This window comes from Lonchura striata, chromosome 2 (assembly GCF_050655825.1).
Source record: "Lonchura striata isolate lonStrDom1 chromosome 2, ASM5065582v1, whole genome shotgun sequence".
NCBI lineage: Eukaryota > Metazoa > Chordata > Aves > Passeriformes > Estrildidae > Lonchura > Lonchura striata.
Genome location: NC_140704.1, coordinates 42,522,071 through 42,549,897, shown reverse-complemented (window position 1 = coordinate 42,549,897; position 27,827 = coordinate 42,522,071). Strand labels below are relative to the sequence as shown.

At 48.8% G+C, this 27,827-nt stretch overlaps 2 protein-coding genes across 10 annotated transcripts in view; one reads left to right on the top strand and one right to left on the bottom strand.

Annotated features, from left to right (window-relative positions):
- Positions 1–208: 208 nt before the first annotated feature.
- Positions 209–27,261, top strand: GASK1A (golgi associated kinase 1A). 9 transcript variants are annotated; one of them, XR_014952082.1, is made up of 7 exons: positions 221–770; positions 10,880–11,701; positions 15,170–15,292; positions 15,566–15,669; positions 16,216–18,621; positions 23,929–24,035; positions 24,143–27,261. XR_014952082.1 is itself a non-coding variant. In XM_085569473.1 (5 exons), exons 1-5 carry the CDS (start codon positions 768–770, stop codon positions 24,171–24,173), a joined length of 1,083 nt encoding a protein of 360 aa, XP_085425599.1. In that variant the 5' UTR covers positions 209–767; the 3' UTR covers positions 24,174–27,261. The 9 variants fall into 9 exon arrangements, 3 of the variants coding, with proteins under 3 accessions (XP_085425599.1, XP_085425603.1, XP_021381586.4); XR_014952079.1 differs by having other exon boundaries at positions 16,216–23,377; XR_014952088.1 differs by lacking the exon at positions 16,216–18,621 and having other exon boundaries at positions 211–770.
- Positions 12,043–27,827, bottom strand: part of POMGNT2 (protein O-linked mannose N-acetylglucosaminyltransferase 2 (beta 1,4-)) — a 55,483-nt gene continuing 39,698 nt past the window's right edge. Inside the window, exon 3 of the transcript XR_014952075.1 lies at positions 12,043–14,553. The gene's annotated coding sequence lies outside the window, so the exon portion shown is untranslated. The remainder of the gene's footprint in view (positions 14,554–27,827) is intronic.

Sequence of the window (27,827 nt, the reverse complement as noted above, 5' to 3'; positions counted from 1 at the left end):
TGCTGGACCATTACTGAAAGGCAAAGAAATGCTAAAAAAGACCTGCAAAGAGCATTTCCTTGGGCACTCATGTGCAGACCTCTGGTTTGCTTTCCTGGCTCTGGGGGCTCTGTAGCCCCTGGGGCTCTAGTTGGCTGGCACTGGGGTCACTGTGAACAAACGGGCTTGGGAGGAGCACGTGTGCCTTCATCTCCTTCTGGCTCAAATTTGCCCTTGGTATTGAAAAAAAAAAAAAAAAAAAAAAAAAAAAAAAAAAAAGCCAGCAAAGAAGCAGCAGGAAGGGCTTTTATTGTGAAAAAGAGACTTTTCAAATGCCTGTTCCCCCTTCCCAGCCTCTCCTCTCCCCTCCCCACAGGGAGGTGGGTCTGGGATGAAGCAGAGTTTGAAAACTCGCAGCTGAAGTTTGAAGGGTGTCCCCCCGCCCAGGGGGAAGCGGGGGCGTGTGGTGACAGGAGCCCGGGAGCCCCTGCCATGCGGGGCTGGGCAGCAGGGACAGCGGGCAGCCCCGAGGGGCACCCCTGGGTGACAGCCCCCGCCTGTGAGTGATGGCCTGCGGAGAGGAAGCGGGCTGATTAGTTGCTGGATTTTTTTTTTTTTTAACCTGCTATTAAAAAAAAAAAAAAATTATATGTTCTGTGTGGGCTCCTGGTATCGTATGGAAGTGCCACAGGCGGCGGCACCCGAGTCAGGAGGTGACCGTGTGCCGTGTCGCCCAGAGGCGGTGAAGCACATGAGGAGGAGCGCATCGGCTGCTGCTGCTGCGAGACATGGTAGGATTTAGGGTTTCCTTGCTGAGCTGATGGTGGGGAGCAACGCTGGGTTTGCCCCATGGGATGTGAGGTACAAGGCGTGTCCTGGATGTCTCTTGTGCCGGACCACTCGGAGGGTCAGAGCCGGGTGAGGCAGGCGAGGCAGGGAGCTGCTACAGCACGTCTCTGTCCTTAAAAGCATTGGGATGGGCCGAGCAGATTGTACGAATTCGCTAGGGATGCACAGAGCAGATTGCCAGGATGCCCCTGAGGGCAGTGCCTGGGGCTGCTGTCAGCCCGGGAGGTGACCAAAGCCACCTCTTTTAAGTGGCCGGGTGGCCCTGCCTCAGGCAGGAGCGCAGCGCGGGGTGCGGCAGCCAAGTGCAGACAGACATCGTGACTGAGCCGCTCTGTGCTTTCTCTTTGGTCCTGACAAAGCACAGCACTTTCACCAAAAAGCCACAGAATCGGCCAGTTTGGCAAGGGAGAACTTCACGTCCCTCCCAAGAAATGTTGTTCTTCCCCAGCATCAGAAGGTTTATCCACATCTGTAGCGTGCTTCAAACCTTACAGCGGTGTTTCATGTAATCTAGTTTTAGTGCTCCAGTTTGGAACATCCCTTGGCAAACCCATCTGAGGAAGCATGTGCCAGCTGAGCTGGGATGATCCCCCCATGCCCCATTACCCCTGCCCCACCAGGGGACAGGGGTGTGTCATGCCAGGGAGTTTGCACTGAGGCAGAGGGTTCTGTCCCTGCTTCACACTTCAGCCCTTGCCAAGCTTATGTTGGGCAGGGATTGCAAACCTATGATGGATGAGCAGAGGAGATGCTTGGTGCTGCTGCCAGAAACTGGTAATTTGTGTCACTGAAACATTTTTATGTCCTCGAGAATGTGCTGATGACTCCAAGCATCTCTGGGGACAATGCTGCTACGCCAGCCTTCACTGGAGTGTGTGTGTTTGTGTACAGGGAACACTAGTGTCATGCTTTACACTTTCCTACAGTTTGCATAGGCTGCTTTGGGTTTCTTAACTAATGAACTTCAGGAGCAGGAAAAAATACAAGACTGGGGCTTGTGTCACCTATTTTGGGTTTGGAGATAACACCTCCCTGCCAAAGGGAAAAGCAAGGCAACTCTCCCCATACCAGCCTTTAGTCTGCAGTAACATTTTTCTGTACAAGCCTTCACTATGAAGCCTTTCAAAGACAGGTACCTGGTGTGGTCCCCTGTGTGAGAGTGGGGTATTCACTTTTTGCCAGGGTTTTCATTTTGTCTTGAAAAAGGAAGGTCTGCTTCTGCAGTTCTTTCCCTTTTGTGAGCTCCTGTGTTGATTGCTTTGTTTTTGCCTATAATCTGGGTTTGCTCTGGGCATCTGTAGGCAGACAGGGGTGGTCATGAGGAATAAATCCAGGCTATGCTCCCAGTTGATCATTTTGTTGCTTCATTTGTAGCAAAACCCCAAACAAAATGCTCGAGATGATTTTTGACTCCTTTCAAAATCACCGGGAGGGTGCCCCCTCGCAGAAAGGCAGAGGGATGCCAGCCGTGGGATCCCGTGTTGGTATGGAGAGCACGCTTGCAGCCGGCTTCTTGTTGGATCCGGCCGCTGCTCATGCCTGACCTGCCTCAGCAGAGAGTGTTGGGGATGACTGCATTACATCTTCTTTCTTCTGGCTTCAAAATCCACCAGAGAGTAGTTTCCAGTTGCTGTTTGCCTACTATGAGGCACTCTAAATACGAGGGGCTGATTACACTGTGTTAATCCTCTGGCATAGATTCCAAATGCCTCAATTACCCCTTCTTTTCCAAAGCTCAGTAACTCCAGTCCACCTGCAGCTACTTGCCTTGCCCTGAAGGAAAAGCCCCTCTTCTGTGAGCCTGGCTGCACCAATGCTCATACCACATTTGCTCTGCTTGCTCACCCCATGGATTTTGCTAGGTGAGGAAGCAGGCTGGGGGGTGGCTGCCAGCAGGCTTTGCCCAGGATGGGGTCTGCGGGATGCAGGCAGCACTCAGAGCCAAGCAAGCAGTTTTCTTCCCCTTTTTTTCTCTTTTAGATGTAATGGCTTGACAGGAGGAAAAGAGGGTTGCCTTTCTGCAGCTGAGGCTGGGGCTGGTATGAACAATTCTGTTTTGAAGAAAGCCCACAGGGCTGAAAGGCCCTGCTGTCCTCCTCCTCCTCCCTCCCCTTTGGAATCCCACGAATGCACTTTTCTGCTCTCCAGGAAGGGAAAAACCTGACAGTCAGCTCAGGGAAACCCAACTGTCTGACTTGGGCAACCTCCACTGAAACTCCAGCAAGGGAATCCAGTGCTACTCCTTGCCAACACCCCAGAGAGGCTTTTGTGAGCCCTCACTGGGCACCAAGCAAACATTTCTGTTCCCTGGTGCTGGTCCACCAGTTAGAAAAGAAAACTGAAAATAAGGAGATCAAAATCCCTCCTCCCCAAAATATATAAAAAACATGACACCCGATAAAATAAATAAAACCAAACCAAGTGCCAAAACGTGTGAGAGTTTTAGCAGCATTCCAGGCATTCACAAGCAGAATTGGCAAGCTCATCATGAGCAGGAGGAAATAAAATGTGATTTTATTGTAATGTATTCCTCCCCATATTAAATACAGCCCAGACCACATTGCAAGAGGAACATGGCTTTCCAGCACCTCTGCTCTTTGCCTCTGTTATGTGTAGAGAAGCTGCAGCAGCACAGCCCCTCTGGGGATGCCAAACCAGAGCTGGTGAGCAGCCCAGAGGTGCAGCAAGAGAAGCTACCGGGGTGAGGGGAGTTGTGAGGAAGAGGGTCCATGACTCCCAGATTCCAGTTCTTACATCCCTGGGTCTGGACATCCCAAAGGAGTCAGCTCCTAAGCTATGGTCTGTGGCTGGAACCCACTGAGGAGCAGGACTTTCAGTTCCAGAATGCCACAGGAACAAAGCATATTCTTCTTCCCCAGAAGTAAGTCAGGGTTGGAGGCAGTCTGTGTGTGGGACTTGAAGGGAAGGAGCCCAGCCCACGGGCCACAGGCTGCTGCCCTCCTCCAAAGCATCCCCTGTAGAACCCCTCAGAAACAAAGGCAAGACTGTTCAAAATGAGCGGGGCATGAGGCGCAGATGTTGCACAAAGGCAAGCCACATCTGTTTCACTGGGGAAGGGGCCCCCTACTTGCTGGTTCAGCAAGCAGATGGGAAAGCTGCTCTGAAAACTTACGGAGCTGAGTGTAACAGGCTGGCCAGGAAACTGGGACAAGGGGAGGGGGAAAAGGGAAACCTGGCAGGAGCCTGCACAGCAGTGGTGAAGGGAGGGAGCAACAGCCTCCCAAAACTGCTGCTTTCCTTCCTTGACGTCTCTGCCAGGAATTTCTAGGTTGTGCTGCTCTCATGTAAGTGTGAGGGTCAGGAGAATGAGCAGAGGGATAGGTGGGAAGATGAGGAGGACATCCCTTGTCCCCTGAGGATAGTAGGACAGTTGTGCATTCAGGGCTGCCCAGGTCCTCACTGTCCCCTGTGAACATGGGATGCTGCTTCAGGTCCTCAGTGATCTGGATTATTTGGGTGCAGGTTGATATCACCTTTAGTGGTGAAAAGTAAGGGAAATATTTGCACATCCAAATGACAGCAGACCTGTGCATCTCAGTCATGTGTTCTGAAAGACTTCCATCAATTTCCTGGGAGATGTGTCTCCAAGAAGTAGAAGATCCAGCTAAGAGCAAGAGTCTGCAGTAGAAGCCCTGACTCTGAACTTAAATAAGAGAAAGATAAGGCATCTGAAAGCTATTAGTTTGCTTACTTTAAGCAGAAGTGTGGCACCCTGGAGAGTATTTATTTTTGTGGTGCTTTGTGTTGACTTCTGGGATTAAACCAGAGTGGTCCCGAGCTGCACTGTACATAGCACCAGGATGAAAAACTCTCTGTCCATCCCACACAAAGCTGAGTATTTACTGTCTGCAAGCTGAGATTTACATAGTGGAAGTAAGGAGAATTATGAATTTTTCCTTTTGCTCAGAGAAAATCACATGATTTTGGGGTAAGGACGGTGTCCTCACAGGGCAAGCAAGTCCTTGGCAGTACCCTGCAGGGCTTTAGTCCACACCAGGTGCAGGACAAGGTGTGTGTCTCCTCTGGGGCACCCCAAGCAGAAGCCCTGACCTTGAGTGCATCAGCTGCACCCCATGGTGTGGTGTCCTCCAGCCAGGGGCTGGACATCTGTTTCCTTCAAGGTGTGTCCTCTGTCTCCTGCTCCAGGTCTTCCTTCTTCAGAGATACTGAACAGGACATTTGGGTTGCTGGGAGTCTTGCCACTCTTGTAAGCTACGCCTGGAGATGGCAAAAAATTTACAAACCTGTGTTTCTGCTGTACTTCTTTGGTGCCTAACTCAACTGGGAGCAGACAGTGAAATGGGAATAGCACTGTTAAACAGAGCAGTTTGCAGCTATGGCTGAAGATTTTGTTTAAAATGGTCCTTTGGATGATGGATGTGTGAGAAGGAGCTGTGCTTAGCCTATGGCAGAGAAGAACCTTTAGGGCAAGGAGCCTCCCAAAAACTGGAAATAGTCACTCAGGGTGGGAGGTTTAGAGCAAGAAAGAGGACATTTCATCCCTGGGAAGCAAAAAGCTCAAGGGGCTGATGCAGGGCCTGGAGCCAAGGACATGCCAGGTTATTACTAGAGAGAGGCTGTGGAGCTTGAAGGTTTCCAGGTTTTTATAATTTGCTGCCCCAAGGCCATAGTGATAACGGGGAGCTGTGAAGGCAACATTATTTGAGAAGTTAAAGGTGGTGTGTTGGCACCGTCCCTTTGAAGCCGGTGCTCAGACTGAACAGGGCCAACACTGTTTGATCCATTTGTGCTGCTGCCAGAGTGCTGCCCACTGCTAGTGCAAAGCATGCTTGTCTTGCACTTAGGCTATAAATGATCCCAGAAACATTGCAGACTATCCAAAATTTAGCAAAGTACAGCATGCTTTAAGGTTTCATCCCAGGCAATTAAACTTGGTCATTTTATGGTTTGGTTTTGGACATGTTGGTGGGGAGGTTTGTGTGTCAGCTCTGAGGACTTTGCTGACTCTGCAGGGAAGGATCCAGCACCATGTGGTGATGTGTCACATTTCCACCTCCTGAGCTTCAGCTGACCCAGTGTTTGCTGTGACTCTGTTTCATAGGCTTTATGGGAGCAGCCCCCTTTTCCACCTTCTCAGTTCCTGGTTTGAGCTTCCCAAGCCATTTTTTTCGAAGTGGGGCTGGAGGAGCACCTTGAGCAGATGAGCATGGCCTACCTGCCACATCCCTGTCCTGGAGCCAAGCAGGATGGTCTTCAGGGTGTCTGCAGTGTGCTGAAATGTAGTGGGGTCATGGTTCTCCCCTCTGGAAGGGCATTTTTGAGGACACAACCCTTCATCTCTGGAGGATAAAAACTCAGACACAAAGCTGGTGTGGGTCTGCTAGGAATTGCAGTCACTTTGATGGATCTTGAGGCCGGATGAAGGGTTGTCTTATTCCTCATGCCCCATGGCTATGTGGGTGCAAGTGAGTGTTGGTGGAGCTGTCCCCATGTGCTGGGGGAGCACAGCAGACCTGCCCTCCTGGGGAGCCACTCTGAGCCAGGGCTACCTTTGGGACTGGCAATCATCATTTAATAGCTGTCTTTAAATTCCCACTCTGCCAGCCATCTATCTTCCCTGAGCAGGATAATAGAGGGAGGCATTTACGCATTTGAATGATGGGCAACAGATGCTGCCAAGCGTTTCCTTGCCTGGAGTCACTCCGGGGATGAAGAGGTTTTGTCTCCTTCCATGTCCCCTGCATGGTTATAGGTCTCCAACCCACATGCCACGCCCTTAACAAACCAAGAAATCCTCCTGCACAACATGAAAAGGAAGAGGATGATCCAAGCCCGGATCTGATTGATGTGCCCACTCTCCCATTGCACCGCGAGCTGCTGCGAGCACCATGTGTGGTTGCAAGGCTCTGGAGACATTCCCAGAGGTGGGGGGCAGGCAGAGGAGGTTTCCCACTTGTTTTTCAAGCAGTCTTTGTTAAAGCTGGTCACGGCAGGCTGCACCTCCTGCTGCCCAGGCGGTTTTGCGGTTCATTGGGCGGGCAGCGAGCGCGGAGCTGAGAGGGTGAGCACAGCCCTGTGTGTTGCACCCCCTCAGTGTGCACCCAGATAAATGCACGGGCCTGCCTTTAACCTGCTCATCAGCAGGTTGCCTTTGGCAAAGTCCTCTGAGATTGGGAGTCTAGGGCAGGCAGGTGGCCAAGAGTGGTGTGGCCATGGCTGAGCCATCCTGGCTCCTTTGGGCACCTCTTTGGGACAGTGGGGTTTACTGCTGAAGGTGTCTTGCAGTGCCAGTGCAGGGGCAGGAGGACTCTTTTGAATGCCAGAGGAAAGCAGGAATCAATCCAGTTTTCAACAGCCACGTATTTCCGTGGCATCTTTCTAGTCTCAGGGCTGTTTCTTACATTCTTGGATAATGAAGTTTGGAGTTTGTTTTTCTTTTCTTTCAAGCTCAACAAAGCCAATTTGATGCAGTTTGAAAAGAAATTGAAAACAGACTTCTCTGCTTCAAATTCTGCCAAGGTTCAAGCATCCTGGGAATACAATGTCAAGGATAACCCTCCCCCACCTCACCCCCAACTAGACTTAGAAAGTTTTATCTCCTAGCGTTTAAAGCTACACAGCTCTCCACTGTGCCACAGAGCCTGGGCTGTGCTGTATGTCCCTCTGATGAGTGAGAATATATATTATTTACTTATTGGCATCCTGGAACAAGTAGTACCTCTCTAAGCCTTTTTATGGATTTTGCCTGCTGGGAAAAGGACCTAATTTCTGGCGAAGACCTGCTGTACTGTCAGTATGTCAGCCTGGCAAAACACAGCTGTACGTATGGTTTGCATCTCGGGCTGAATCAAAGCCACAGCTTAAACTGCAGCATTTTTTTACAGCATGGGCTCAGAGAAAGACTGTTTGGAAAAGTATTTACCCAGGGCTTGTAAATACAGCATTATTTCTGCAATGCTTTATCACCTAGGTTATTATTAAATTTGCAATATCAACTGCCATAAATAACCCAGAGGCTGTACTTGCACCTGTTTTGCTTCTTTTTATTGTTGATGTGGCAGGGAAAGCCTGAACGGTGCTGGGGAAGGGAGCCTGCACTGACCCTTGACCAGCTTCACAGCCCAGGGTTTTGGGTTTAGGGTGGGAAAGCAATGGGTTTAACTTGTGATACACAAACCCGAGCTCACTGACAAAGAAGACAAAGTGGCTTTGGACAATAGTGATTCCTTAACCACTTGGACTGTAAACTTACTTGACATTAAAAACCCAGCAATTGTTGCCATCCATTTGGCATACTCTGCTCTCTGGCTGTAGGTTAAAAAGGATTTTTCCTGCAGTGCTTTGAAAGTACTCCATGTGGCTCCTCCATGCATTCTACCCCCAGGATACTGGAAATTTTGGCAGACAGGCTTTTTAAATACCCAGAGATGGTATAAGCAACCAGAGGGTTATTATCAGCTGGATAACAAAAACAATCACCCTGAGAATCCTCCGGGCTGAAGAAAAGGATTACAGGGATTTTTGGTGAGAGTGGGATGGGCTGTGTCTCTCCAGAAGGGTGGGACAGGGGAGGTGCTGGAAAAACATGCCCAAGAAAGCACAGATTGGGAAGGGACTTCGCTCAATGCAGATAGGAATACTGAGGTTTACAGTTAGCCCTATCCTTTGGGATTGAGTCCATAGATATAACTGCTGTTAATTTGGCATACTTTGAAGCCAGAGGAACAGATTGTGAGACACTTACAGTGATGATTTGAAAGGAGTGTGGGTATCAGGATACCATAATCGGCCCTTTATATGCCACAGAGTTATTTTACTGCAGTTAAACTAGAATTTAGACATTGCACCTCCCCTAAACTCTTGATCAGGAGGCCAGACATGGATTGCAGGTGTTTGGGAAAGAATGTGTGGCTTCACTCTGCAGAATTTGCTTGAAATCTGGGGCACAAAGGTTTTGAGTATCTGAGCTCAGGTGTTGCCTGTGTCACTTGGCATTGGCTGTGGTTCCACAGCAAATCATTATCCCATCCAAGTAGGAAAGAGCTAGAATCACAACCAGCTGCTTGATAGAAGTCCTGCTGCCCCTCAGGGTTCTTAGGGGTGCTCACACTCATCCTCTCCCCAGAGAGGCACCTAAGACAATGATTTAACCAATGATTTAACCATGTAGTTTGATGTTTGGGACAGTTAATGCCAAGCCTTGAATAACTCTGCTGGTGATCTGGGACAGGACATCCTTCTCTGGACAGTCTCACCCTGGACTAGGTCCTTTCCACTCTGGGAAGAGATAAAGCAGAGGTCTCCTGGCAGGTCCCAACGACCTGTTCCAGGCAGCCCCTGGTTCCTGGCAGAGGCTGGTGTAAACCCTGTCTCAAAAAAAGCCTTCGGCCCAGCAGATATATTTTGCTGCACTACATTGTGTTTCTGGGAGAGAAGCAATTAAGTGAGAGCTATAAAGGTGAATCACTCCAAGTGCATCATCAATAGCTCTTATAAACTGCATTAAATCTGCTCAATCCTTGAAAGGGAGGCATGGAAGGAGCACCCCTACGGCTGAAGCCAGTGAGTTGGTGGCTCCTCTTACCCACCTCAGCTGATGTAGTGTCTGCAAGGGGTGTGCTTCTCACCAGGGGGCTGTCTGAAGCAGCCTCCCCAAGCTGAGGACGTGGAACCTGATGGATTTGAGGATAGTGCTGTGTCAACTCATAAGCTCATGCACTGGGGTTGCCTGGGGCAGCTGCTCATGGTGCAGGAGTTGTGCTGGTGATGGGTCCCTGTAGTCAGTGGGAGCCTGTGGTCCTAAAAGCCCCACAGCTGGAAATGCTTTTGCTTGCCCAGCTGCTTTCTGGAAGTAATTCTGTCTGCTGGCTCTCACCTCCCCAGCTTTATAGCTCTTTTTTTCAAGCTTTTCCTCTTATAAACAGTCTCTTATCCCTTCTTTGGCAATATATTGTCCTGCTGTGTCTGCCATGGATATGTTTCTGCTTCCAAAATAAATAATTGGAGAAAAATCTATCCTCTTGACCATTGCTTTGACTTCCAATGTGGGTTTGAGCTGCTTGCAAAGCCTGTTGAAAGCAGAGAAATGGGGCCAAGGTGCTTTTTGTGCCTCCAGCTTCCTGAAGTGTGTGAGGCTGTCCTCACAAGTGTGTGAGGCTGCCCATTCCTGAGTGAATGAGGCATGGGTGCAGCATGGTCCAGGGACTGGATTGGCTTGGAGAATGTCTGCCATCTGCCAGGGATGGGGCCTCCACAGCTTATCTGAGCAACCTGTTCCAATGCCTCAACACTCTCAGAGTTAAGAATTTTTTCCTAATATCTAATCTGAACCTCTCTTTCAGTTGAAAGTCCTTTTCCCTTGTCCTGTCACTCCACATCCTTGTAAAAAATTCCTCTCCTGCTCTCTTGTGAGTCCCTTTAGGCACAGGAAGGTGCTGTAAGTTCTCCCCAGAGCTTTCTCTTCTCCAGTCTGAATAACCCTGGTCCTCTCAGCCTGTCTTCCTAGGAGAGGTGTCCAGCCCTCCAGGAGTTTGTACCCTTTTTTTTAAAACACAGCCAGTCACAGGCCCTGACTGAGACTAAGAGCTACCTAGCTTTTGCCAGATACAGCGATGGGCAGAGCTCCAGAAGCCTTGTCTCAGCACACATTGAGATATCTAAATTATGGGTTCAGTGTGCAACCAGAATAGGAGCCAGTGAGGGTCCCCAGAGTAAGGTCTGAAAAGTAAAACCTCTTAGGAACTGGAAAGTGTTCACATCTAGACAGGAATTTGCTCTGGTTTGGTTTGTTTTCTTTTCATTTCTTGAATCTTTAAAGTGAACTATTTGACCACAAGAAATTCATTGCCCATAAGGTCATCCTCTACCTCAGCACGACAGATATGGCAACCTCTGTGTGGGGAGTGAGCCCTGGCTCTGATTTGCTTCTGAAGGGACTGCAGCTAAATTCTGGCACAAATCATGGCACAGTGGAATAACAAGCAGAGGGGCTGCTTCTCCAAAGCAAACCCTACCGAGGGCTCTGCCTGCAGTAACACTCCAGCATCACTCCACCTTTCTGTCCCCGCAGGCCCAGCGACCGTGGCGAAGGACGGGGATGAAGCCCCCAGCCCCAGCAGCTGTCGGGGTGCTGCTGGCCCTGGCCCTGCTGGCTCTCACCCACCTGCCCCCACCACTGGACCACTCCCTGCTCCCGCTGCCGGCCTCGTCCCCCCCAGGGCCCCCGAGGGAGGTGGCTGCCCCCCTGTCTGGAGGACGAGCCTACAGAAGGCACCCCATGCCCCGCACTCACCTGCAGCAGGAGCAGGCTCCTGGCTGGAGCGGGAGGTGGAGGAGGCTGGAGAGGGACGCTCCCCCTTGGCTCTCTGCTGATGACCTCCAGAAGATGTGGCTGCTGTCCAGTGGGCAGGTGGTCTCCAAAACCCGTGTTCCTGCCCACGGGCAAATCATGCGAGTGAGGCTGCGTGCCGTGGGGGATGCCAAGGGAGATGCCAAGGGGGATGTCTTGCCGGCCAGCCCGGAAGGAGACTGCCAGGATGGGTGCTGTGGGCTCATCAAGCGCCCTGGGGACCTGTACGAGGTGCTGGCCTTCCACCTGGACAGGGTGCTGGGGCTGAACCGCAGCCTGCCCGCCGTGGCCCGGCGCTTCACCAGCCGCCTCCTGCCCTACAGCTACACCGACGGCGCCCTGCGCCCCATCATCTGGTGGGCTCCTGACCTCCAGCACCTGGAGGATGCCAACAATGACCAGAACTCCTGTGCCCTGGGATGGCTGCAGTACCAGGAGATGCTGCAGCCCCACAGACCAATGCTGGTGGCCAGGGACACTCCCTGCTCCAGCATCCCACACAGCGAGTGGAGCCGCCTGGCCCTCTTTGACTTTCTTCTCCAGGTAGGTGACTGAGGCCACCTGTTCCATCAGCTGTGGCACCCGGGTTCCCCTGCACCTGCATCTATATTGCCTGACCATGGTCTCCTGCTGCTCTGCGGGGTCACATCAGCTGTGGTTTCTTGGGATGTATTTTCACTCTTCAGCTGATGGGGAGCAGCAGAACTTTGTGCAGAAGCACTTTGGCCTGAGTATGGTCCATGTTTGGGACTTGCAGGGGAAACACCGGCAGGTTATGGTGAATCTGTCCTCATGTGGGCGAGCTTTCTGCTGTTCATTTTCTGCTGGCAGAGGCCTGGGACATCCCTAAAAGAGACATCCCTAGGGTATCCCTAGGGATAAGCAGCATATCTTGCACCAGCCCCATCACATCCAAACTCTGGGATGTGCTGCTGGCATTGGAAATAAGGAGCCGTGCCTTGGACAGCACTGCCTTCCTCCTCCTCTGCATTAATAGCACTTAATCTTCTGTCTGGAAAATCATAACCTGCTGCTATGAGGGATTACAACAGTATCCCAGAGAGTTACCAGGTCTTGGAGGGCAGCTGTGAGGAGGCAAAAGTGATTTCTGTGGAGAAAAAGAAAGCCTTTTTAGGCACCTGGGGGCTGATTATCAGACAAGAGAAAACTGCCTGAAAGGACAGGTATTAATACAAATAAAAGAAAAAAGGGAAGAAATTTTAAACCCCCAAACTACTAAAATATGTTTTCCTTATTCTTTCTCCTTTTTTTTACAACTATGACTGGCAGAGGTGGAGCAGTTCTGTCTGAGCTTGAAAATATTTTAGCTGAAGCAGCCAGAGAAATGAGATGATTAACTAATCCCCTTCCCTTCCCTGGGCCAAAATACCGCTGAGTGAGTGGAAAGGCTGAGACTGCAGGAGAAAGTATCCAGTTCTAAGGAGAGTTCTTCCTCAAGGGCTGAAGCAGTGCAATGATAAATTCAAGGGCAATCCACAGGTTCTTCTCAATAATTCTAATGGAATCCTCCCATGCAGACCAAGTCACATAAAGGTAAAGAGGATATTATAGAAGTGGATTAGCATCTTTCAGAAATGGCTTTGGCATCCCACAGCCTTGCTGGGGAAGGAGAAGTTGGTGAGATTTGAGCCCTGTTGTACATTGCAATTGAAATCTTGGTAGTTTTCTTCAATTTCTCTTAAAATTTGTATTTTTCTATGTTAATTTATATTTGTATTTGCCGTAAGGGAACACCCCATTATGTGCAAAGTTTTAGTGGGGGCAAAATGCCAAGGCTGGTAGAAAAAAGGCAGCTGCTGATGGCTTTGTCTTGCACTTAAAGACAGACAAAACCAAATCAGCTCTGCAGCCACATCCCTGCCCTGGGACACCTTCTTCCCAGCCAGGGGGAGAGAAAGAAAAATTTCCCTAGGGGAAGCTGTCCCAGGCTGAATCATAACTGGAAAAACCTATCAGACGCAAGGGGATGCCTCAGGATGGGCATAAGAGGGGCTGAAGGTGAGCTTCTGGTAATGTTTGATCTTGGATGGGATAAAGTGTGGTTCATTTATTTGTGTTCTAGCAGTAATACCAAAATTCCCATGGATTAGAGCTGTTTAGGCTCTGGAAGGAAGAAATTAATACCAAAAAATCAGGGGAGGGCCAGGGGAGGGAGGGCTTGTCAGCATGTCAGGGCATTCTCTGCATCTCCACAGCCATCTGGTCCCTCTCCTGGGGCTCCATTTAGACACCAGATCTGCCTCCACCTCACACCTCTGCGGGTTCAGCACCAATCCACCTTGGTTTCACAGGTGCTTGTGGGTGGGTGAGTGGAGCGCTGAGCCTATTTAATGTCTCTGTAAGTTCTCTCAGGTTGTCTTCACCTTCTGTGCAGCCTGCAAAACAACATAGCAGGTGAGAGAAAATGGTGTGCTGAGCTCTCCAGTAGGCAGACCGAGGAGATGCGTGGAGGAAATGTGATATTTTCTTCTACTTCCATATGTTTTGTGACAAGATGCTCAAGCACATTTTAGCCGGAGTGTCTCCCAATGGAGGCATACTGACCTGAGTTCTTCATTAAGCCTCAGAAAACAGAGGGGATTGAGAGGCTTCAGTGTGGGACTAATCCTTCTTCTCAATGGAATGACCATGGAGATCACAGTTTGTGTTTCCCTGCAGCATCTTCTCCAGTGCTTGGTCAGCGTTTGGTTCAGACTGAACTCTGTGCAAAGCACAGCCCATTATAGATAGCTTGTGATAATTACCACGGTGAAGGGAATAGGCAGCCTCAGTGGGTCACTTGGCTTCTATCTCATTGTCACCTGTAGACCCCTTACGGATCACCTGAGACCTGCTCCAGCCCTCCCAGTGGCTCCAGGAGCCACTCTGCACCCCGAGCTCTGCCTCCTGGGCTGGCACCAGCAATGCCGAGCAAATCAGCGAGTCAGACAGTTTCATGCTGCAACCAGAAAATATATTTATTTTGTACTTTATATATTTTTAATATATATTTCATATATATTTAAAGGAACATATATATACATGGGTTTTTTGTAAACAGGCCTCAAGATCGGGAGGAGGTGAGGCAGCTCCCCTACATGTCAACACATGTCATGTCAACACACAGCCATGGGAAGGTCTGTTGACAGCCAAGGTCCTGTCTGCCCCACAAATCACCCCAGAGGATGTACCAGCTGCTTCTGACAAAGCTAAGGAAGCTCCATAAATACTGAGGCCAGGTCTGGCAGAGATTTATGTCTTTTAAAAGCCCTTCATCCCTCCAAGAGTGTGGTTGAAGCACTGGAAGTTGTCAAGCAGCTCCAGGGTTTCTGTAGGGAACTGGGATGGGAAGCAGGAGGTTTGACAGCCTGGACAACATGGAGCCTTAGCAGCACCTGCAAATGATTAAACACAAATGTAGCTGAAACAAGTCACTGTGGCCCTACTTAAATGTCAGGCATGCTCTGTGTATTCACGGACTGCTTTTTCCCTTGCTGATACTTTTCCATTCATCTTTCCATTGAGAGCTGCTCAGGTTACCATAGGGATGGATGAAAGATTGCACATGTGACAGCAACCTGATGAAACCATCATACAGAACATCAGGACTTGGAAAAATAAATTATTTTTGAGGTTTCAGACTCTAGGTTTCCTTGGGTGCTTTGTTGTTTTTTTTTTTATTCATTCATCATTGTGTACATCTTCCCTTCATTGCAGCTGGAAGCACAACGCCTTCAGTCTGTGCAGATACAGAATGTGGAGGTCCCAGGTGTCTGAATTCTATCAGAAAAGCCTGTCACCATCACCTTTGTCATCACCTTCTTCATGCCAAAGAGGTTTTGCACGTGTGCTTCCATTAGTCTCACTCACCAGTGTATGCAGCTTTTCCATCGTGCGTCTCCTGAGGATGCCTAGAAATGTTTCATTTTCCTCTGTACAAGAACAGCTCACAACAGGACCCCCGTGTCCCAGGCACATGTCCCTGTTAAGATCCCCAAATGTCTCCTGCAGGTTCATGACCGCCTGGACCGCTACTGTTGTGGGTTTCAGCCTGATCCCTCTGAACCCTGCGTGGAGGAAATGCTCCACGAGAAGTGCCGGAATCCAGCAGAGCTGGTCCTGGTCCACATCCTGGTATGTCTCCCTGCTGTCCAAGGCCTGCTCTGGGGCTAGCATGGAGGTGTCTGGGAGGTACTTGTAGGACTGAGATGGTGGCAAAGGGAATGTAGGTCCCATGGTGATGCTGGTCCCTGGTGGGAGGTATGCCCAGGCACGGAGGGACATAGACATTGTCATCTGTGTTCCTCCAAATACTCTCAGGCTTTCCTACTGCATTAAAAAGCAGCCTAAAGCCCCACACTGGTGACTCTGCACTGAGTGAACTTTTCCTTGCCATCCTGCTGGCAGGTCCGGAGGAGTGCACCGTCCCGCCTGGTGTTCATCGACAACGCGGGCAGGCCACAGCACCCTGAGGAGAAGCTCAACTTCAGGCTCCTGCAAGGCATAGACAGGTAGGAATGTGCACATGCTGAGCAAGGGCTGAGCTGGCACACAGGGGATGTTCCACAGCCGTGTGTGTGCTCACCTTCTTGCTGATTCTGGCCTCCTGATGGGGCATCCCTCTGAAGGGGGATGGATGTTCTGGATGTCCCCAGAACAGGGTGGCTTTCTAGGCTCTCAAAAACATCCCGCGTGTCCCTGTGCTGAAACTAACTCTTTATTTTGCTCTGGGTGGCTGATGGCAGGCTCTAAAGCCTATTTCCCCTCTTTAATTGTCAGCTGAACAAAAATAATGAGTAATCAGGTATTTCAGCATTTCTTGTGCCATTGCCCATGAGGCATTTTGGCATGCTAGAGGCATGATTTGGAATTTGGGTTTACCCTGCATGCTCACCATGGGTAGAGTTTTAAGCAGAAGGTTTCCTGTGTTCCTCTGGGAAAATAGGCATTTCCTCTTGAAGCATCTTTGCTCCAGTGCCCGGCTGCTCCCTCCTTCTCTGCTGAGCTTTCCCTGGATAACCCCTTCTCTCCCTGTCTCTTCTGCTCCTCCACTGCAGCTTCCCAGCAGCGGCAGTGGCCACGCTGCGGTCGGGCAGATTGCAGAGCCTGCTGCTGCAGTCCCTGCGCCTGGACCGGCAGCTCTGGGAGAGCCAGGGGGGCGCCGAGGGGCTGAGACCCCTGCTCCAGACCATTGACAGGCGGGCACAAATCCTGCTCCGCCACATCCAAGAGCACAACCTGACTGTGTTTGAGGACTCGCCACGCTGAACCAACCTCCGGCTGGCTCACGGTGCCTGCCTTGCTCACCCAGCAGCCGTGGATGTACCTCATGCCCTCGGCATGGACGTTATGAAGCTCCGTGCCGGTGCTTGGCTCTCCACAAAGGTGTTTCCCCTCACCTTGTAGGATGACCTGGAGAAGCAGATGGAACCACAGGGAGTGGGAAAAATGGGGAGGAGAGGTCTCCTAAGACAACCCACAACTGCTTGAGAAAGGCAACAGTCATCAAGTTATGGTCTCAGCATGGATTTTCAAAGGAAGGGTGCATCCGTGAGGTTTTTTGGATGCCTTTACTCACACACAGACAAACACACAGCAACTATGATAACTGGAGTCTTGGACAGTGGAACGGCTGACAGGGACCCTGGAAAGAGTTAAAGAAGCAGTGGAAGAAGTCACTGGCAGCCTTTCCATGACTTGTACTGGGCTTTTTGATGATGCTTTCACAATTTCCAAAATATCCTGGATGGAGGGGCAGGGAGAAAGCAGAGGGGAGCTTTCTAAGTGGATTGAACAAAGACAAGACACTAGAGCTGAGCTCTGCCTTTCCCCCTGCAGAAGAGGGGACCTGTGCCTGGGAGAATGTGAGCCACTGCCTGGAGCTGAGACTAGGCAGGACCTTGAAGCTCAGCTGCCCTCACATAGCCCATGGTACCATCCCCAGTGAGAGCCATGTGCTGTGTGCCATGTGCCGTGATCCATGCATGTGCCTTGGTAGGCCTGGGCTGCTGCCAATGCTCTCAATGTCAGATTTGAAGGTTTAAATCTCTTGTTCACTCTTTGCCTTCACTGTCAGGGGATTAAAGGCAAAACTACCCCACTTTTGAAAAGAACTCCTGGCTGCTCTCCTGGGTGTGACTGCATGTAACTCTTCCCCAGGCTTGCAGAAATATGTTTTAACAAAAATGCCAAGCTATTTTAGCAGAAGGCAGTCGAGTGTAAAATGCTTTCTGAGCATGCTGGCACCTCTGGCAGAACCCATCCTGTCCCTGTCACCCCTCAGGCTCTTTCCCAGCAGCCCATTCTGATGAAGCACAGCAGCATCCCAACTAGGCAGGTCCTCAAGTGTCAGGGCTGAGAGACAATTCAAAATCAAAATGAACAGGAGGAAAAGAGATGCAGGGATGGGTTCCATAATTCCCCACAGTGTGCTCCCAGCTGAGTCATGCAGTCAGTGTTTGCCTGGAGCAGACAGTTCCTGGCCTGTGGGTTTATGGTTTGCCATCAGAAGGTTTATTAAAGGCCTCCATTTCTCCAGTGTTAAAGGCAGAGCATCCATTGCTTCAGGCACTCCAATTCACTTGTGCCTTTGGAAAGTCTCAGTGAGACTTGCATGGATACCCAGCTGCACCATGGTGCAGCTGTCCCATTGCAATAGCTTTGGAGCACATGGCCACCCATGCAGTGGGAGAGGAAAGGCTGGGTATGGATCCCTTCCCTGCTCCATCCTTCTCAGCACTATGTCAGTTTGAGAATCTGCTTTAACACCCATGCTGATAAGCACAGACAATTACCTTTTTCCCCCTTTTCCCTCTTGCTGAAGAGGGTGAAGCGAGACGTGGGTGACATGAATCAACAAGCAAGCACGAGTGCTCTCAGGAATTATCAGCAGCCATCATCACAAGCACAGCAGCATCCAAAGTGCCATCAGCTTGTTCCTGGAGTCCTGCCCTCCAATTAGCCAGGGAGGGCCTTTCCCCCAGCACTCTCTCCAACCCCATGAATTATCACCCTATTTGCTGTGCCATGAGAAGGATCATGGTCATGGAAACCCTGCTAAAGCCAGAATTATAAGGATTTATTACTTGGAGATGAGCTTAGCTTGTGAGCTTGAAAGACAACAAAATAACTCATTTTGGATCCTATGAAAAGCCATGCCCAGGCTTTAGTAAAAGATACTATATGTAACAAAATTAAATCCAAAAAATATGCTGGGAAAAGCCGTGAGGTAACAAGAGTATTAGTTACAGTGTACAGCATCAGTCAGAGTCTTGCTTTATGTCATTGAAGTGAGAAATTTCATGAAAGGAGAGGTTTTCATCCCATGTAAGCCAAGTTCTCAGCAAGAATCAAGAGACAGTTGGGGATCTGCGCAGCGGCCAAAGCTGTGGACATTGCTGAGCTGGACCAGCAGCTTTTGCCTTGCCTCTGGTTGCATCTGTTCTACCTTAACATTGCACAAGGTAGTGGGGTTTTTTGCATTTCTTTAGTTGTAATGTGAGTTTGCTGGCTAAACACATGTGGGAACATCTGTAAGTAGTTATACATGTGAAAAAAATCCCTCCTGATTTAACAAAGAGCCATGTATGGATAAATGAGAGAAGCAAAAGCCAAGATCTTGCTGGGACTGATCATTAATCTTCTTTAATTAGTCCATTTTTCCATGGGCTTGCCTATGTAACCAGCACAGGCTCTGAACTGTGGTCATGGCTGTTCAGAGAGATTCTGTGGCCTTGCCTGCATCAGCCTTTACCATGTCGAGTTGGGTTCAGTTTGCTCCAGCTCTCAGCATGTCGTATTTCCTATGACAAACTTACTGTTATGGTTGTAACTACTTTATAGTTGGAAATACTCCTGTGGGGCCATGCTTGACAAACTAGATTTCATCTGAGCAGGGATGCTGTTTTACCAAATTTTACTGCACGTCATCACAGATCGTACTGGGGTGTGGTTGCAAAAACAGATGGTCCAAGCTGGCTGCAGGATGGCTTTGTCTTTAAGAAGGCAGCAGCAGCAGCAGCCAAACAAGGGAAAAACCAGTGGAGAGACCAGAGCTCCTTGATGGGGGGAATCTCTGAGGCACCCTCCTGCTCACCCTTGGCACCTTGGAATGTGCTCCAAGAACAGCATTTGGGAGCACAGGCACACACCTCCACGGAGCTCCACCCAGAGGGAACTGCTTCGTTCCGCAGTGATCCCAGCTACACAATCTGTGTTTCACAGCTCTCTGGCTGTGCACAGCCTTTCAGCTGTCAGAAAATAGGGCTGGGGGCTGGAAGGCGGGGCCAGATTGGCTCCAAGCTGCCGAGCACACGCACTCACACGTGAAAACACACACCGTGTCTCTGCTCCTGTTCAGCCTGATCTTCATGCCCCAAAGCTGGTGATCCCTGGCACCCCCAGCAGCCTGCTCCAGGGCTTTGCTGGCCTCACTCTCTGTAAACTAAATGTCCATTTGCTGCACTTAAGGGCCACTTCTTGAGCTGGACACAGGACACTAAGTAGCCTTTCCTGCAGCACCACATGGACCTCGTGGAGCAGCCCCAGCACTCACTGAACCCACCCAGTGGCCAGGGGTGACACCAGTGGGGTGGCACTTGGGGCTGAGATGATGAACCACCCTTGTGCTTCCTTCCCCTTAAGCGTGGGTTGTCGCAAGTGGCACTCAGAGACCCCACAGGGCGCTCTGCAAAACCCACCCAAACACACCCCTGTGTTTGGGAGCATCCCTGTGCTCTGCAAAACCCACCCAAATGCATCCCTGTGCTGCACAGGGGAAGCATGGCTGTCTGCTGCCTGAAAGGCATGAGCTAGCAAGTAAATCCAAATTCATTGTTAAATCTCTGTATATAAAAATAATCTGGCGTTTAGAAAGCAATTTATTTATTCTTTCAGTACGTACTTAAATATTTATGTGAAAAAGGGAAAAAAAATTCTGCTCTAACATAGGATTATTGTTGTAGCAATGGTCTTTGAGATTAATGGAAGTAAATTAGCCTGATGTTTTATTTACATCCAGAAAAGCAATAGATAAACTCTCCTTGTGATGGATTTTCTTCATTAGCTGGGCGAACGCCTAAGGTACAGCTCTTGACATTGTTTCTTCCATGTGGTTAGACAAACAGTTTATCAAAAGAGTATAAAATTGTCATGAAAAGAAGCAGATTAATGGCCAGTAAAGTGGAGATCATTGAATTTATGATATAAGTAGCAGTATCACTGGAGCTCAAGAAATGGCTTATTAGATAAGCACCATGAACACACACAGGGAAGTGCTGAACCCGCCCTGGATCTGCCGCATTGTTGGCGGCTGCTTCCCAGATCCCAGTGGGGTGGTCTCCACACTGAAGCTTCACCTCCCTCCACCTTCCCTCCCTTTAGGTTTGGGTTTATTCTGTAACTCTCTCATTTGAGCTTGCAAACATATTATTTCCTCTCAATTAAAAACTTAAGATTTCAGAGATAACTTTGTCTTCATGTCTGTGCTGATGTAACCATTTCTGCAACTTATTTTGGCAATTTTGGCTGCTTTTACACCAGGGATAATCATGTTAATATCAACAACCATAATGTACAGGTCTTATGATTCTTTGTAAAAAATCCCCCAGCATTAGCAGTTTATGGATCCCATATGGCTCCTGCAGCAATTACCGCTGCAAGGATGACTACCTGCCAGATAAGGCAAATGGAAGAAAGGAGACAGGGAACCTGGGAGAAACTAAACATTCCTGGGGATGGTAGAGGGGCTGTGTTTGTGGGTTCCTGAGATGTCTGCCCTGCCAGATATGGGCTCAAGTTTTCAAGCTTCAGAAGAGGGATTTTGGATACATTGACGACTAAAAGCCGTTAATTTAACTGGTGCCATCAATCTTGGTGTCCGAGTGCTGTCTCCAGCAGGTGGCATTGGCTCGACAGGCTGTCTTTTCCCAGGGCTTGCCAAGAGCGTCTTTAAAGTTTCATCTCTGGACTGGCAGATTTCAGGCTGCTAAAGCATCATTAAGTTCCTAATTCCTTTTCAGCCTAATCTGCCCAGCTGTACTTTATATCTCTTCATCAGCACCACCCTTTCTCCCCCATTTCTCTTTTTCCTACAAAAATCTAGATTTATGGAAGCATAGCATTAGTCCATGTTGCAAGCAAGACAGAGCACGCAGCTGCTTGAAGAACAAAATGCCACAGCACCCAGGGCTCTTCCCACCCTAGTGTGGACCCAAATGTGGACCCAGGTGCACAGCAACCACAGGATTTTTGAATTAAATGGTGGTCAAGATCAGGAGATTTTCTCTAGTCCCTGGGATGGATTTTAAAAGGATACATCTCCTAGAGCTGTGTGCATCCAACTGGCAGATAGCACAAATCCAATCATGCTCTGGGGCTTTGAAATCCACTGGTTTGCAAGCAAGGCAAGCCAAAGATGGGAACAGCCTCTCCCAAACAGGAGTAGTTTTCTACCCCCAGACTGCCACCATGGCATCCTTGGGAATTTCCCTGGGTTTTTTGCTTTGCTCCTGATTGAAGGACCAGCCTCACGTTTCCTCCTCTTCTGAGCTGAGCCAGTTTTTATCCCCCTGGGCCACACCCAGCATCACTAATCCAAGAGGTGACGTGGGTGCAAAGGGGTTTCTTGCATCTGGTACCCTGGGGCCCTCCTGGGAGCCACTGCTGCCAGCCACAGGCAGAGTGCTGCTTGTGCCCCCTTGCAATGCTGTCCCTCCAACTTCTGACCCTGGCTTGGGTCTGGATACCACATGAGTTTTTTTTCCCCTCCTCAGCCTCTGTCCAAGTTCTGGGTTAGGCAGTCAGACTCACTGTTTTACTTCCTTTTGGGATGGGAGGTTGTTGTTGCTGATGCCTCTGCATCACCAGGCAGAAGGAAGGCTCATGTGGCAGGAGAGGCAAGGACTGAGACATCAGCTCTTTGGATTCAATCGGTGAGTTGTCTTGCCAATACCAGGAACTAGTATGTCAGTCTGCAGAAGTATTAACACAACAAATGGGCTGCCTGGCCTTTCCCCAGCTGTCTGGAGGAGGCAGCCTGTGGTGATGCCTTCAGGAAGCACCTGAAAGGGGTGGGTGAAGGTTTTTTTTTCCTATTAGGTACTCAGCCCTGGAAAAGCAAAGTGAAATTCTCTGTAGATAACAGTTCAATCCTATCCCCAGTCAAATCATATTAATATGGTGGGGTTTCAAACCAGGTGCAGGGAGGATCCCAAGGAAAACTTGACCCTGCATAGAAATGGAACAGGATGTGCCAATGCAGGGGTATTTCCCTGGCAAGAGGTGAGCATGACTGCATTGTGGTTCTGGCCAAGCTCTCTGCTTGAGCAGGTGTGGTACCACCTCTTCCAGTCCTGCTTTTTGAGTGAATTTTGCTCCCTTGGATTTAATGTTTGGCTGTATCTAAGCAGGGATGTAGTTTTTATTGAGGACGAGGTGAGTGGATAGAGTGGTGCAGGCTACACTGTAAATGGATTTGGTTTTAATTTTTCATTCTGGGCATCTGGGAAAGCTTGGAGTAAGCAAAGCGTGTTACATCCCAGGTCTCTTTATGTACATAAACAATTGGAGGTTTATTGCCTTGACCTTCCCTGAGACAAGTTCTTGGCTCTTCTGAGTTAAATCTTGGGGGAAAAAAGGGATCAAATAAGCTGAGCTGCAGATTTGGGCTTCTAGGAAGCACATCTAGGTGCCAACAAGATACCAAATTGGGACAAATCTTTTTAAATGGCTTTTGTTCAGTTCACTGGGGTCTGCCAGCTCTGCTCCTTGCCAGCAGCAAATAGTCTGGGAGCAGGGAATTGGTGATTATATTAAATTTAAGGCAATTCAGCATGGTTTTACTTGATTTGGAGTGTGGGGGAGAGGTGGCACAACATCTCTGCGCAGAATGGACAGGTTAGGTTTATTGTCTGAGCATGAAGCATGGCATCACATGGAAAGAGCCATAATTAGGTGTTCAGGAAGAGTTCATCCTGCCCTTTTGAGTCGAAGCTGTAAACTAAGAGGGCAGAGATCAAGGACTTCCACCGAAGGCCAGAGCAGTTTGCTGAGGAGCTTAACTGAAGGGTTAAGTGCCTGTGTGGGGGCACCAAATCATCTGCAGCCTCTTCCTTGCCTTTATTTTTACTCTTCTTCCAGAAACAGGAAACAACCAATGTGTGGGACATATCTCTACTTCAACTGAGCATGACCTTTTCAAGCCTGATCACAGTTCAAGAGGTGGGGGAGAAAAGCTCCAAAAAAAGGCACAGCCGTGCTTCTGTGGTGACAGCCCCTGGGTGGGCAATGTGGCTTCATGTCCTGGGGCTCCACTCCAGCCTGGCCCCACGCTGTGCACAGAGAAAATCTGCTCAGTCCTTCCCTGCCTCTCCCTCCTGGTGATGCTTTTGCACTCGTCTTTCTAAAAGATTTCATCTTCCTGAGGCATTTTGATTGCTCTAGGTAGATGCTGCCCTTTTTTGCCTGCAGCGTTACCCCTGCCCTGCCCTGCCTGCTGGAGCTCCACAGAACAGCCAGGCATTGTCCTGTTTTAATTGCTTTTGCCCACCTCCTGGCTTGCCCTCACATTAGCTTTAGGAGATGTGGGGCAGGGGAAGGACTTGAAAAAAGGAAACATTTGGGTGCTGAGAGGCAGGGGAAGGAGGGTAAGCAGGTACCTGCTGGCTGGGTGGGAGCAGATGTGTCAGTGCAGGCACCTGCATGGATATGGGCAATAATTTCTCTGTCTTTGCAGAGCTATGGTCTTGAAGTTTGCCTCTTTTATTCTGTAGGGACCACTGACTGCAGAAAACAGATGCCATCTGTCCACCGTGCCTTGTAAATCAGATTTTAATCATCTCAGGGAGAGGTCTGTCTCCAGCTGAGTGCTGCAAACAAGGTCTGCAGGAGTTACTCTGCAAAATTTACATTTCTGAGATAGGTTAGTGATTAGGGCTCCAGCTTCATACCAGGGAGGCTGAAATCCAATTTCTTCCCCTCTCACAGATTTCCTGGCTGTGGGTGGAAAATAGCTTAGGCCATGCCTGAATTGATCAGGTAAGTGCAAGATCTGTTTCTCAGCTCCCAGCTGACCTCCCTCCCCACACGCTGACTCTGAAGCACATCTGCATCCAGCGTGGGCAGAGAGGCTCCCATGATGAAGGACACCACTGAGTCAGGACCAAGAGAGGCACCTCCAAGATCCACTTTTGCTCCATGAAAACTGAAGCCATAGATTGCAGAGGTGCTGGTGTTGGAGTTGCTGTCTCCTCCAGCAGTGCCTGATTCCCAGCAGCCACAGGCTTGCCTGGGGGATAACACGTTTGTTCCAAGGGCTGCTGCAGTAGGTTGCAGTGGGCAGTGGGGGAGAGAGCCAGGGAGGGAAATGGCACAAGATCTGATTCTGGTCAGATCAGGCTGTCTGATCTGACAGCCCTTACACAGGTCTGTAAGACAAACTGTGTTCCTACAGCAATAAAAGTGCACTGCTGAGGATGTTCATAGGCACAGGTGAACTGTCCTTGTCCCTTTTTTCAAATCATTATATATTGCAAAATCATTGCAGGTATTACAGGGAGGCTGCAAAGCAACCTCTTTGTGATTAAAGAATCAATAATTTGTTTTCTTCTTCCTTATATGAAAACAATACCATAAAATCATGTTGGTTTATGAAAAAGGCAATACTCTCCAAGCACAAATAGCAAGGCTGATCACAGCCTGTCCATGGGGAGATACAGCTCTTTTGTGCACTGCCTCTGTGGACTTATTTTACAAAAAAGAGCTTAGCAAAGCCTCTAAAACCATGGTTATTTATTAGTTGGCATTGCCAAATTTTGACCCTGAGGAACTCACAGGGGCAGAGCAGATGGAGCACAGCGTTACCTGCTGGAAGCTTTGAAACAAATCTCTGCCTCTTCTCCTCCATCCTCAAAAAGGAGATCTGCCAGGCAGGATGGCTCCTCACAGCTGTCTCAGGTCACTCATTTCTGCCATTTTACAGAAAATAAGTGCATCTTCCCAGACTGTGTATCATCACATCACAAGAGGGTGGTTACAGCAGTCATATCCTGGGACAAGTCAAGTCCTGTCAGCTCAGCAAAACCCAAATCTAATGGTTATAATGATGCTACCATTAATGTTTTGAATGCGATGCCATTAGAGTTTAAGCTCTTGCAAGGGTGCAGGAGAAGAAAGGTGCCTCCTGTCAGCATCTTCTGACATGCTGCAGAAGCAAACCTGTATCCTTGTTTCACACAAGTTGGGGCAGCCATCATTCATTTTGCACAAAATCTTTTTTTCCCCACCTCTGCAGTGCAGTGGAGATTGCAGCTGGGCCACACATTGATGAACTGGATGGGGTGAGGACGCAAAGGCAGCAAAGGCTTGTGTGGAAACCATTTAATGGGGAATCAGTAAAGGAAGTGCCCCCTTGTCCCCCACCTTCCTGCCCCCCACATACCCTCAGGGAGTTGTTCTGCATGGTATTTCCATGGAGGTGCTTTGCCTGGAGCTCTCTAAAGGTTTGGGCTGGGCTCATAAGGCTGGTATGAGGTATCTGATGAGCAAATTCTGGAACTAAGGGCATCAAAGCTTATTTGTAAAAATGGGATAATAAGGGTTAGTGTGGTACCCAGCTAATGGGGAAAGCCCAGGCTCCACTGCATAAGCCCCCCCACAGTGCTGGGATTCATTTTAATCAGCACTTAGATAGGAAGAGAAAATATACCCCATCTTTTTTCCTTAAAGATTAAATAATTCATTCAGCCAACACCCTAATGAGGCACCAACAGACATGTAAGGAATAAATATTTTAAAAATAATTAACTTAAACATTAAAAAACACCTCCATCTCTGTTCTGTGCATAGTGTTTGGGGAACTAGGCTGGAGTGGGGAGAAGGTGGAACAGCCCCTTTCCAGAACAGCAAAGGAGACTGCAGATTAAACCAAATCTTGAGCTGGTTTCTAATGAGTCTGCTGCAGCTTTTCCAGGTTAATCAAAGAAATTAAAATCCTTGGGCCAAACAAGTATTTCCATTCAGGTCTTGTTGTCTTCCTATTGCCTAATCTTTCCCCCAAATCCTTATTCCTGATCCAGATGCTCAGCACAGTCTCAGTTATGAGGACACTGGGACTGAGGGGGTCACATGTATTTCCAGGTGAGGCTGTGTTACCCAGAGGTTGTTGGAACCATCACCTCACTGAAGCCCAGGGAGCCCTCACCAAGGCTGGCTTTGTCCTTTATTCCTCCAAGAGATCTTTCACTTGTGGTCCTACTACAAGCACCATGATTTCTCCTTTCTTTCTTCCTCTGCAAAGGAAGAGAATATAAAGATTAAATTCCATTGAGAAATTAAAAAATCATAGGTCCCTTGAGACACAAAGTACAGCTAAATCCAACTCCTTGAGCAGGGAAAAAGATTTTCTACATGTTGGGGGAAGTTTGGCAGGTAGGAAAATATTTCTCAGCTGAACTCTCCCTCTGGTTTGGATTAATAGCTTGGACCCAACTTCACTACTCCCATAACAAATAAATCTTAAACCATAACTAGCCCAAGAGAAGAAATAACTGCTGGATGTCTTTTCAATGCTGTATTTTTTTCCTCTGTAAAGCATTCCTCTTTTAAAAGCTCTCTGGCTCTTTACAGCTTATTTTCCTTGAATTTTATAGAGATGTAGGTACCAAACACATGCAGACAACTAAGCTTCCAGGTGGCAACATACACGAGATACATGTGGCAAAAAGTACAAGGCAAGATGTTCCCAGCAAACAATGTTTAATTTACTGCTTGTGAATGATCCATGAGGAGACCCAGACTTTTTTTTTTAACATATTCAGCTATTAGTCAAAATTATTTGACACTCTGCAAGACCCCACCACCAGTGTCCACAGCCCCTCTGTCACAGGCTTCTCCTGCACAAGGGGATGTAGGTTTGCATGCTTCTTTTCCCATGATTTTGGAATCTTCTCCAGCTCCAGAGAGCACCCTACATTGAGATTAAGTTTCCATTGTGTTGGAGTACTGGGGAAGTTATTAAATAAGAACTCAATGTGTAATTTGCACTTCTCTTAAACTAATAAACAATAGATGTTCCTTCAAAGGTAAAGGAACACCTAATAAAACACTCACAAGCTCTGTCTTTCAACCCCAATAAAATCCCAGCCAGATGCCAAAGAAATCCTTAAACCCAAGCATTGACCTTGATGTTGAAATGTCGGCCCCCAAACGTGAGAGGAATATGTCCATTTCCTCAATGTGCCTGGGAAGAGCTAGAGTTTGAAGGGCTTAATCTTTCACTTTTGTTATCAGGTAGAACAAAATGTTTAACCTAAAACCTGGTTGTCATAAATCAGGTCTTTGAACGCCTGCAGAGAAGTCCTTGAGCAGTTCTCAGCTCCAGGTGTGGAATGATTTTGGACATACTTTTATCTCCATTTCAGCAAAACAGAATAAAACATGTTCTACTCCACCTTTTTTTTTCAGTCTCCTCAAATGAAACCCTTAGTCAGGTGTCTTTTTTAAATCATTGCACTCTCTCTGAAGATGGGAGGAAAGAAAGTAAATGTGGAGAACAAAGGGGAACATAAGTGGCTGCAATGAGATAACCCTCTTGCATGTCAGAGGTCCTTTCTCTGGGTTTCAATTTTCAAAAGAGCTTGAAACACCTCAAGGAAGAAATAACTCTGATAAG

Bases quoted from the DNA above. Each gene is read 5' to 3' on its own strand.
- GASK1A (XM_021525911.4), top strand. The intron at 11,702-15,169 runs GTAGGTGACTGA...TGTCTCCTGCAG, and splicing joins TCTTTGACTTTCTTCTCCAG to GTTCATGACCGCCTGGACCG. The intron at 15,293-15,565 runs GTATGTCTCCCT...TCCTGCTGGCAG, and splicing joins TGGTCCTGGTCCACATCCTG to GTCCGGAGGAGTGCACCGTC.